This window comes from Populus euphratica, unplaced genomic scaffold (genome assembly GCF_000495115.2).
Source record: "Populus euphratica unplaced genomic scaffold, PopEup_1.0 scaffold149.1, whole genome shotgun sequence".
NCBI classification, from domain to species: Eukaryota; Viridiplantae; Streptophyta; class Magnoliopsida; order Malpighiales; family Salicaceae; genus Populus; species Populus euphratica.
In genome coordinates, this window is record NW_011499946.1 from 825,536 (window position 1) to 837,837 (window position 12,302).

Consider the following 12,302-nt stretch of genomic DNA (forward strand, 5'->3'; position numbering starts at 1 on the left):
AGATTAACAAGTTGGTTAAGTTAATTTTTTTTAAATTTAAATGATATTTTTTTAATAAAAGAATAAAAATTAATAAATTTATAATTAAATCTTAACTGAATCTTGTTGGATTAAATAAATTACCGGCTTACACTGAGTTTTTTATTTTATTTCATTCCGGCTTGATTTTAGCTTCGGGTTAATCAAATCCTAAAACTATAATTAAAAGTTTTAGGTTTTGTTTCATGAAAAAAAATAGCATAATTATCATCGAGATTATATATAAAAAATCATAAAACCAATAGCCTTAACCCCATGCTATTCAGCATAGAAAAGAAAGCTGCAGCATTCGCGGCTACATCCATTAGAGGTAAATTCTATACCTATGCGAGAAATGGATGCACTAAATAAATAATGTTGTTCAATAATGTCAATCACTGTAGAAAAATCCTGAGATTGGTGTCTTAAAGAAGCAGAATCATAAAGCTTTTGTCCTTCATAAAAAAAAAAAAAAGGTATTCTGTTAACTACTTCAAGTTGTTCATATGCAACCAAAATATATTACTATGAATCAAATAAAAACCATATAAAATATCCATTAATCAAATGATAATTTAATTTTAAATTCCATTCTCACCCCCATAAACTACCTTTGTAGTCGTATAAATTGGGAGGCTTCCTTCCCTGTTTTCATCATCAATATGCAATTAACTCCTTATTGAGAAACAGATAAAGAGAAGTTAGCTATGGCAGCTTTATCCTCCAATTCTTTAGCTGAATTCCTTCTACTTCTTGTTGCCATTAGTTCATACTTAAACTCTAGCTCAGCTGCTAGAGTCACCACAAAATCCAGCACAGAATTCATAAGAACATCTTGTAGTACAGCAACTTATCCAAGACTTTGCTATACTTCCCTCTCTATCCATTCAAGCACGATCCAAACAAGCCCTAAGCTCCTAGCCAATGCAGCCCTTAACGTGACACTGTCATCAGCTAAATCAACTTCAACCACGATATCGACGCTCTCTCAAACCCATGGCATGAAGCCTAGGGAGGTGTCCGCCATGAAAGATTGTGTAGAGGAGTTGAGTGACGCGGTGAACGAGCTTGGAAAATCCATGGATGAGATGAGTCATGCTAGACAGTCCAACTTTCAGTCGATGATTGATGACGTACAAACTTGGGTTAGTGCTGCTTTGACTGACGAGAACACGTGCAGTGATGGGTTCGCAGGAAATGCCATGAATGGGAATTTGAAGACTTCTGTGAGGGGAAGGATTGTGAATATAGCGCGGTTGACTAGCAATGCTTTGGCTTTGATCAACTATTATGCCTCAGACCCAGAAATGTTGGGTTGAGTGTGAAATTAGTTGATGAAACGAGAAATCCTTCGCTCACCTCAGATCCAGAACTGTGTTGGTTTTAATATGTATCTGGTTAAATCTGATAAAAATACAATCCACCTTAGTCAAGTGATTCTGATGACTCTATACCAAATCCAAAACGACAGATAACACTAAATTGAGTTTGTTAAAAATCAAAACATATAATGTGAGAAATTGATGCAAAAGGGACCACCAATCCATTTGATCGAGGGCTGCTACAGGTTCACATGCATACAAAAGAAGGAAAAATTCGGTCTTCTAAGATGATAGCTGGTAACATCAAAAGTCATCAAAGCTAGTAAAAACCCATATATCTTGCCTCCTTTTCCGGTTTTCTTCTTCTTATTTTGGTTTTTTTCAACAGTTCGAAGGATACTTCTAACAAAAGCATACAAGGAGGAGAGTACAAAAAAACCCAAGCAAAAGCTTAGGCCAAAGCAGGAAAATGATAAGAAGGAACAAAGAAATAATAATAAGTCTACATGAACACTAAAAAAAGCCCTCTCTGTTTAGGGCGGACCTACAACATATGAGTTGTAGGTACCACGGCACCTGTAAGTTTAAAATTTTGTTAAGATCCTTGGTTTAATCTTTTAATAACTTGCACCCCTTAGTTAGCCCCTCTAAATTCTGAAAAATCACACCCCTAATTCTTAATTTTTTATTCCGCCCCTGTCCTTGCTACTCTGCTGCATCTTTTCTTCTTTCTTTGGTTCACTGGCTGGGGATACGGGAGAGTTTGATTGTTCAAAATTAATAATATTTGGGCTAAGAAATGGAGGAGATTTAATTTGTTGTTGTGTTTTTTTATAAATAATCCTATAAATTTGAGATTTCTGATTTTGACCTCATAAACTTTTACTTTTTAGCTGAAAAACCCACCACAGGTGGAATAGAGGCAATTATAACTTAGTCCCTGTGTTTATAAACAATACTTAATTAGTTACTATTATATAAGCTGATGAATAATTTAGTATTTGAATAAATATAAAATATAATTAAAAAATAATTGGCATATGAAGACATGTTATATGATATTTTTCCAATAAAATTATTTAATTATTATATTATTAAGTAGCATTTAGTTACTATCTTATAATAAAAAAAAAATCATGAAGAAAGAAATAAACATGAGATACAGTTATTTTTATCCCTTGTATCCCAAAACCTTACTAATAACAAAATGAAAAAAATGAAAAGTTTTATTTTCCACCTTTGAAGAAAGCCAAGGCTCCAACCAAAGGTGCATTGATGTACGTTGTTGGTTCTGATTGACTAGCATTGAGACGACTATCAAGAAATTGATCGTTGTTGTCTGGTCCTCCAACAATGGCCCCTACAAGGACGTTCCGGTTAGGCATTTTGGTCACCAAATAGCTGTTGCCATCATGACATCCAATATGCGCATGGAAAGCAGACATGGAAGGCAGGCTCGATCCTCTGTGATGAATTCTCTGTGGGAATTTTGGGCCATATCCAACCATGTACGACATCCCTAATGGATTGCTTCCTAGTATGTAATCCACCTGCATCAAGCAATGCGCCATTACTTCTTTTTTTTTCTTAATTTTAATGACCATGATTTTCTCAATGGGCTAGAAGTGGACTCGATAAGATATTTAAAACCTGGGTTTTGGCGACCTCGACGAGTCTCGACGGGGTGGTAACCACAGAACCGCAATGAACTGATCGGTTGGCAACTTGTAAATAGCGAGAGTAAACAATAAGAAGAAATGATAAAGCCGTTGCATGTTGCAAGTTACATCCTCCTGGTTTGAACATAAGCCCGCCTGATCGACATAAGAAATTCATCATTACCGAAAAGTTGGCAAGATATGGGGTAAATCAAGCTATCCAGAAAGATCGATGTCAGAAAATGCTACCTGGGGAGTATGTGACTGATTTGGTAGGTGACTCAGGCAACAAGGAACACACGAAACTGTCAGCATTGGTAACGAAGGAACTACCAGAGGAGTTCATCACCTTCTGTGGATCGAAATAAATCTTAGATTAAGCTAAAAATATTCACGAATGATAATTAGAAGAGAAAAATGGAGTTGAGTGATTACTGGAGAAACAAATATGTTAATCCCACTTTGTTTTGAATCCCATCCGAACTCAAAAATACTGCCTCCTAGAGTTGCCATGTTCTTTACAACATAATCCCAGTACTTGGGGTCCTGAGTTGCCTTGGATAACCATGCTGCTCCCCAGATCAGTTCATCCTGTAAGACAAATGTATTCATCATGTATATATGATAGTTTTAGATATTGGATAGATGGATCATTACCAATATTGTACTATAGTTTATAAAATCTTAGCAACTCCATATCTTTCGTTAATATTGTGATCAAATACATACATGGTAGCCATTGATATCGCAATAAAATGGGCATGCCCCTTGTCCGATACTTTCATCGTAAGATCCTTGATAATTGTTTGCAAAGTCGAAGACCTGAAAGATTATCAAGACATTGTATAGCATAATTAGAAGAGAGAAGAAATTAATTAGATATCAAAAGTGCATTGCCTTATAATTTAACAATTTTGACACCCACAATTGTTATTAACATTATAGAATTAGCTACTATCAATTACCTGGGATGCCCTCTGGAGAAGTACACTAGAATACCGTTTGTCTTTGTCCTTGAACGCGATAGAAGAGGCAGCTAGAGCAGCTGCAATCTCGGCTGAAACTTCTGATCCAGGATGGGTTTGATTAACAACGTAAGTAGTTCTGAGAGTGTCCATGTCTTCAGGTCTCTCCCAACATGTGTGGTCGCTGATGGGATCACCGACTTGGGCAACAACCATGCCAGGTCTTCTTGTGGCCTTCAGGAAATAGTCTGTTCCCCATCGTAGAGCATCTAACGCATGTTCCAAATCTGAGCCCATCGATTCACCAAACTCTACTATACTCCACGCCAACAACGTTGTTGTGAATGCCATTGGAAAATGGAATTTTACGTTGTCACCAGCATCATAGTACCCACCAACCATGTCCATCTACAAGAATGTTAAGAACATCATAGTTTCTTGTCAACAGTACGCACATAACTATATATATAGATTTCAATCGGGCCGGCATAAATGTGTTAAATTTCGGGTAGTTGGTTGGACTTTATTATGTATTGTGTTTGTGCGTCCATAATTTATTAAATAAAACAAGCAGTATTTCTTGCGAAAATGAAAACATTGTACTTCAATTTTTATTAAAATTTATGTACTAAATGATATGATATAAAGAAAGTTATAAAAAAGATTGATCGGAACGCATTAATCATAAAAAGACACATCATTAAAAAAAAATACTAACATAATTGAAAATGGAGCTAGGTCTAACGTGTTTAGCATTTCTGGCTTTTCAAATAAAAAAGACTTGTTTAAAATTATTTTTGTGTGTTTTTTTACCGTTTTGATATATTGAATCAAAATAAATTTTAAAAATAAAAAACATGAAATGACAATGAACAAATTTACAAAAATAAAATAAAATTGACACCACTATTTAGCAAAGTACAAAAGCAAATCAGATGTTTATTTGTAAGTCAAGCATACAAAACCATTGAGCAAATTTGTGAACTGCATGCTTGAATATGCATGGAAAGACATAGCCACTTACACCAATATCAGATCCATCTCTAAGGGCAGAATCCTTCCTCCAATTCATCCTTTGATTAGAAGGCAACTTCCCTGATCTCTGCCCTTCGAAAAACAAGATGCTTTTTGTCAACGCATCTCCATAATCATGTGACATGGCTTCTGTCACCACCGTGACCCCTAACAACAACATTAGTACAGACATATCCATCATGCTCTTGCCACCCATTCTTTCTCTCAATGCCAATTCTCCTCTACTACCTATCAATTTAACAGGCATAATTGTCAACTCTCGATGCACTAATATATATAAATTAAGGGCTGAATGCTGATGAGGAAACCGTGTGTTCTGTTACCATTGTGATGTAATCTCGGTATAAGCTTGTTAGGAAAGCATTAACTCTATTCCCACTATGGTTTTGTTGTTAATTATATTTTTAAAGCCTAATTAATTACTAAGGTTTAGTTAAGTTCAGTGCATCATATGGTTTTGTTGTCATTTTATTACCGTCTTTGCTTGATACTTTTTACTTTATTTTATTGATGTTTCTAAAAAGGAAGTTGCAGGATGATTTGTTTCCAGTTCCAGTTCCCTTTATTGTTTCTGCATTTGTTGATTTACCATATATACATAAAAAAAAAATGTCATATATATCTACTAATATATGGACCATTCGAAATCTCTTTATGGATATTTTGACATGACGGATACGTTCCAGAGAAGATTCTAATCACATTGCTTGTCTATCTGTCATAGGAGGATTATCTAGTGCAGCGTACGGGTAACAATTTCATGTACAGATTTAAATGGGAAGTAATTTTATATTATATTAAAAATAATTAGTAAGCTCGTATTAATTGTTTTTTAAGAAATAATTAAATAGAAATAAATGGGAGAAAAAAAATTCTAAGTTAAAATATTCTTATTATTTTTAGTGGGTCATAAATTTTATTATTTTTTCTTATATTAGTATGTGTATTTTTGTTCAATGTGCATCCTATGACTAATTAATAGGATGTTATTAATTACTCATAATGCACTGCAAAATATATGGATATTATCACACATAATACACACACATTTATATCATATAGATATTAATGCATGAGCTTTTTTTTTAAAAAAAATTATTTTCTTTATTTAATTTGATGTTTTCCTCTTCAGTGCTATTATACTTGTTTAGTTTTTTTTTCTATTTAAATGGAATAGTTTTTTCACTCTATTTTTTTATTTAATATTACTAGGGTTTTCTAATTTTATTTCTATATAAAAGGATTGTAATATTTTGAAAAGTGGAGACTTTGATGAATACAAATTGTGTTCTTTGTTCTTGAGGGCTTTTACTTGTAATAAACATTGTTATACTTCATTTTCATTTGCATTATTAGTATCAAAACTCAAAATATTTTATTTTCATTTCCATTTGCATTAGTTAGTATCAAAACTCAAAAATATTTTATTTGTTTTTACTAGAGGATGTACATGATGTGTATTAAAGCTCACTAATTTCTGTATTTTTGGTTGGAGGATATAGAGAATATGTACAGAGCTCATTGATTTCTAGTAGTTAATTGTTATGAATAGTTTTTCATAATCTAATTTTTAACCCCTCTCAAATATCCAACAAAGAGTCTGAAATATTAAAAAAAACAGGAAAAAATAATTTGTTTCATAAATAAATAAATACTTCAAAAAATATATTTCAAAAAATTCAAGAAATTTAATTTAAAAAATAAAAGAAGAATAAAATACAATTATGGGTGAAATTGTGAAGAAAAATTGAGAAAATAATTGAAATCGGCTAAATAATTAAAAATTAGAAAGTCAGGGACCAAGTTGGAAAATCCACCAATATTGAGGGACTATTTTAATGTAATGAGGGATGAAATTGAGAAGAAATTAAGAGAAAGGGTTGGAATTGGATAAAAGATTGAATTGTAAAACCAATTACTAAGCTGGAAAAAGCATCAATATCAAGGGATCATTTGAAATGCAACCATGGACAAAATTGAAAGAAATATTAAGAAAAAAGGCTGGAATTGGTAAAAAACAATAATAAAGCCAAGGATAAAATTCAAAAAGGTGTTAAAACTGAGGAATCAATGTGCACATATGAAATTCCAATTAAATGAAATGGAGTCTTCTAGGCAAAATGAAGTTGTTTCATGCTTTAATTCAAAAAAGAAATTAAAAAAAAAGAAGCACCATAATGACATCATTTTGGTGCATTCTTTTAAATAATGTCCTTCTTCAGCATGCCTTCAACATTTTTTTTTCTTCATGTTAAAAATTAAAATTTAAAAAATTAGTGTTTCAACTACGTTATCAAATAAAGTCTATATTCTCACCTAAAACATGTATGCTCAGACCATTTAAATCCCCTAGAAAATTAGTGCAAAGAAGTCAACTTAAGCATGCTTAGTTAGAAAGTAAAAGGGAAGAGGTGCTAATTTAAAAAGCGAAAATTACGAAAGAGAGATAAATAGTGATGAGTTGAGAGAAGTGCGGGTTGGAGTTAGAAAGTAATAAAAAAAAAAAGAAGGGTAAAGTAACTAAGTAATGTGTGTATGAAGAATGGGAGGAATTATTTTTTAAAAAATAAATTAAAATAATATTTTTTGATATCAACATGTCTAAATAATCTAAAAATATAAAAAAATATTAATTTAAAGTAAAGACAAAAATAAAAAAATTCAAATATTTCAAAAATATTTCCAAAATGTAATGCTAAACACTTCTTCGAAGGCTCTCTTAATATTTAAGGTAGTATAAAGTATTACTGGAGAAACTCTTACAGAAATTAAATAAAATATGTAGAACTAAAGATAGGGAGGAGAATAAATTCTAGGATTTTCTCAACATGTGAGATAACTTCCTTGTTAGCTAGCGTCCATGAAGTTTACATCGGCCTTCGTTAGCGGATTTGGGAAAAAAACTAGAGACCCTGTGCTTAATCTTGTCAGTAATAAATGAAACATATATTTTTTAAAATATTTTTTATTTAAAAATATATTAAAATAATAACTGATATTAGATAAATTCGAAAAATTGACCAGTAACAAGAGATTTATAAACGAGCCATTGCTTGGATTGAAGAGAAAATGTAAATACGAGCGAGCACTACAACATGTCTAACATTTGTTTCGACGATCTCTCAAGCCCATGGCATGAAGCCTAGGGAGGTCTCCGCCATGAAAGATGGTGCAGAGGAGTTGGGTGGTGCGGTGAGCGAGCTTAGAAAATCCCTCTGTTTTATTGTTAATTTTAGGATAATGCTAGGAGAACTTGAGTGTTTTACTAATTAACATGGCATTAGTTTTAAGGAAAAGTTTTCAAACTATAGAATATGAATCTTATCGCATTTGGAGATATAATAATAATAATAATATAGAGTATATTAACCCCCATTTTGTGGTTGTATATTTCTGTACTGCTCTACCAACTCATTGGCAAAGAATATAATTATACTTGTAATTGTAATTGTAATTAATCCCTTTCTTCTCCTTTAAGGAGAAAAGAAAACATTAGGAACAGAATATCAGCAGGATGGGGGGGGGGGGGGGGTTGGGGGGGGGGGAGGGGGGGGGGGGGGGGGGGGGATTCTACAAGGGCGGATGTGATCTGAAGTAAGCCAAGAGGCCAACAAGAGGTGCATTAATATATGTGGTTGGCTCTGTGTGTACAAAATCTGCTCTAGAATCAGAGTAGGAATCCCCTTGATCAGGTCCACCAACAACAGCTCCTATTAGCAGGTTAGGATTAGGATCATTGCTTTGGAAGTATGGAGTTCCACCTTGACAATTGATCCTGGCAGGGTGTTGATCAACAGAAGGCAGAGACGAGCCGCGGTGGTGTATCTTCCGAGGGAATTTGCTGCCATATCCAACCATGTATGACATCTTCAATGGATTAGTTCCCAGTATGTAATCCACCTGCGTAGATTACCATTTTGTAACATTTCCTTAGCTAATGTACAAGACCGGTGACAAGATTGATGACTTAACCAAGGATGGAGAAAGGATGTAGGCCTACCTGCCCTCTTGCGAATTGAATAAGTCTAGCAGGAGTGGCAACAACATTACCGCAATGAATTTCTCTATTGGATTGATTCAAATAACGAGCATAAGCAAGAAGAAGAAAGGATAAAGCTGTGGCATGTTGCAAGTTACTTCCTCCTGGTTTGAACAGAAGTCCACCTGAAAAGAATTTTGGAACCGATTTGAATTGTTTACTGTTCCATCACAGAAACGAAATGCCTTTGAAGTATGAATTGCTAAAGAAATTCATGAACAAATTAAGGCTACCTGGAGAGTATGAGACTGAGACAGTAGGTGATTCGGGCAACACAGTGCAAACAAACTTGTCTGCATTGGGAATGAATGGACCTACATCAGAAGTCTTGCTTGAAAGCAACAACTGTAAAGAAAGCAACAAGAAGTATTTAGAGAGAAACATATTATAACAACGAACAGAGATGCTGCAATCAAGTTCGATAGTCACCTTTGAAACAAGTATGTTAATACCAGCATTCTTAGTATCCCATCCGAATTCAGCGAAGCTACCACCGCCATAGCCGACTCGATCAGTATGTTTGGCAACTTTTTTTTCCAAATGGCTTATGTTTTGCACAACATAACTCCAGTAATTAGGTGCTTTGGTCGCCCTATATAGCCATGCTGCTCCCCAGATCAATTCATCCTGTAAAGACATCATCATTGATAATCATACTTAATTTGAGAATATGATTTTGCAACGGAAGCAGAGATTTACTGTAATTCATATTGACAAGTTCTGAATGTTCTGATGAGTACCTCGTAGCCACTGAAATCGCAGTAAAATGGGCACACCCACGGTCCCAGGGTATCGTTGTAAGAACCACGGTTAGCATCTGCAAATTGAAACACCTAATCCATTTTTTTTATTAGTGATTAAGTATGTTTAGCCGATAGTTTAAAAACAAAGTACATATGAAATACGAATCGATCTCGTTTACCATTGCAGCTCTTTTGAGAAGCCTGGCAGAATATGCAGGATTGCGAGGCCTAAACACCATGGAAGATGCTGCAAGTGCAGCTGCTATCTCAGCTGACACCTCTGAGCCTGGAAACTGTTTACTAGCTGCATAAGGGATTCTAGGTGTGTCCATGTCTTCAGGCCTCTCCCAGCAATTGTGATCACCATAAGGATCACCAACTTGAACAAATACAAAGCCAGGGATGCTTGTGGCTTTAAGGAAGTAATCGGTTGCCCACTTAATAGCTTCTAGTGCATGTGGCAGGTCTGGACCCATGAAATTGCCAAAATCTAATACACTCCATGCCAGCATTGTTGTTGAGAATGCCATTGGGAAGTTGAACTTGACATTGTCGCCAGCATCATAGTATCCACCAACCAAATCAACCTGAGAATGTTCAGAACAATCTTTATGTCCCAACGTGATAGCAGAATAAAACTAATCTAGCAAGAAGTGATTTTACAAATTTTTTTCTTTTGTGTTTGGATAAAGGGAAGGAATCACGGTCCACCCTATGCACCAACGTGTAGAAACAGCCCCTCGCCTATGTGCCTGACAAAATCAGGCTGCCTGATTTGGGTTTCAAACCTAGAGGTCCTAGACAATGAGTTACTTTTTCAGAACATTTAAGTCAATTTCAATTTTCCTCTAGAGTTAGTGTCCTAGAGTTAGTGTGATATTTAAGAGTGGTCTAGATTAACTAGATGTGTCAGACGGCGCATATGGTCCCAATTTATCGCACAATTTCGTCCTTTTTTGCATGAGAGATGGTTTGGTTTCATTTACAGAAGAGCTATAGCTGTCAGAAAAGGAAGAGCACAATGTGATGAACCTTGTAAGTAAGTCGTCACTAACATTCACTAACATGACCAACATGCTATAAAAAGCCAAGAGACATCGGTTACAAGTGAATGAATTAACTCAATCCGTGATTCTTAGGTCACATGTGTGCTCTACTCACAAGGAAAATCACTTTCACCAATCATTTTCAAAGTCACAAGCAATTAGGTGTCCTTCCACCTTCTTACTAAAAAATTTGCACCCCTCCCCTGTAAGCAACTACGGTGTCTCTCCTACAGCTGTAATTTTTAAGAATATTCATGTTATGAGCAGAAGTTTATCAGCACAGTATGGCACTCAAATGCTGTTTTTAGTCTCTAGTCCCCGGTTGAGCCCTCGCCGATCCAAGTGAAGTTAGTGGCCGTCCGAAAGGACTTGCACCAACAAGCTGCCCTGATACTACAGGTGGGTAATTAACATATTGCAGGTGGCAATTCTCGAAAACAGATGCTGGCTTTTTTCTGAACAACTGTGGCCCAAAACAATGCAATGGCAATGGCAATAGCAATGGTAACAGAAATAAAAATTAAATGGTATATCAATGAAGAAGCATTTACACACACGCACGCACGCACATGCACACGCGCAGACACCCACACACGCACGCGCGCGCACACACACAAAACCGGACTTACACCAATCTGAAAGCCGTCTTGAAGACCAGAATCCTTCCTCCAAGTCATTCTCTGTGTAGAAGGTAACTTCCCTGACCTCTGCCCTTCAAAGAACAAAATGCTTTTAGTCAATGCATCCCCATAATCATGTGAAGCCACTCTCATCACCATAACCATCGTTATCACCACTCCAAAAACCAGCGCTCTCTTTAACACACCCATCTCTCTCTTTCTCTCAAAGTCAAAATCAATCACCTCTAGCTAATTAACTTCCTCCTCCTATACTTTCCTAACCATTCAAGCAAGATTTTTGTAATAGGATGGGTACCAAAAGTGAAGAAGAAACATAAAGGGTACGTACATTCACTTGAAAGAGAAGCTGAAATTAACTAGTCAGGGAGGGAGAGTTTTGGTCGAAAAAAACAAAAGATAATAATGAAGGCTAGGCATTTCCGGCGCCTCCGTTTACGGTGGTGACTAATGCTGTTAGTTACAGTGTATTTGGTTCGGATGATTGCCTTCTTGAAGAGGACTCATAGTCATAATATATATGTGATGGTTGATGTGTGCTTGCTTCTTCTTCTGCTGTACTCCTTTGACAAAGTAGTGGGAGTCTGGAACCACCGTACACTTCCTGTGAACGTGGGGTGTTAACTAATTTTTTTAGGTGATTATCTTGTATTCAAATTCAAAAACAAAGTTACAAAAAAAAAAAAATTTTTAAGGGATTTCATTTTTCATTTGTATGAAAACATATTCAAGATAACCCAAATAATTAAAACCAAAATAAATAAATTCAGAAAGTAATTTAACATGGGCTACCGAAGGATCGACCATTTTTGTGGAAATGTGTGTCACGGGGGAGCTG

The 12,302-nt window shown here is 35.2% G+C and overlaps 3 protein-coding genes across 3 annotated transcripts; 1 reads left to right on the forward strand and 2 right to left on the reverse strand.

Moving 5' to 3' along the window:
• Positions 1 to 584: 584 nt before the first annotated feature.
• On the forward strand, positions 585 to 1,453 carry LOC105137623 (21 kDa protein-like). The gene has a single exon (XM_011043430.1). The coding sequence runs from the start codon at positions 726 to 728 to the stop codon at positions 1,335 to 1,337; it is 612 nt and encodes a 203-aa protein (XP_011041732.1). The 5' UTR covers positions 585 to 725; the 3' UTR covers positions 1,338 to 1,453.
• Positions 1,454 to 2,566: 1,113 nt separating this feature from the next.
• LOC105137624 (endoglucanase 8-like) lies at positions 2,567 to 5,194 on the reverse strand. The gene is made up of 7 exons (XM_011043431.1): positions 4,988 to 5,194; positions 3,964 to 4,371; positions 3,728 to 3,820; positions 3,434 to 3,589; positions 3,248 to 3,368; positions 2,991 to 3,154; positions 2,567 to 2,890 (listed from the first exon to the last, which is right to left on the reverse strand). The coding sequence occupies exons 1-7, from the start codon at positions 5,192 to 5,194 to the stop codon at positions 2,567 to 2,569; spliced, it is 1,473 nt and encodes a 490-aa protein (XP_011041733.1).
• A 3,217-nt stretch (positions 5,195 to 8,411) lies between these two features.
• On the reverse strand, positions 8,412 to 12,067 carry LOC105137625 (endoglucanase 4-like). The gene is made up of 8 exons (XM_011043432.1): positions 11,456 to 12,067; positions 9,960 to 10,367; positions 9,778 to 9,870; positions 9,467 to 9,664; positions 9,271 to 9,382; positions 8,999 to 9,162; positions 8,566 to 8,898; positions 8,412 to 8,522 (listed from the first exon to the last, which is right to left on the reverse strand). The coding sequence occupies exons 1-7, from the start codon at positions 11,654 to 11,656 to the stop codon at positions 8,569 to 8,571; spliced, it is 1,506 nt and encodes a 501-aa protein (XP_011041734.1). The 5' UTR covers positions 11,657 to 12,067; the 3' UTR covers positions 8,412 to 8,522; positions 8,566 to 8,568.
• Between the last annotated feature and the right edge of the window lie 235 nt (positions 12,068 to 12,302).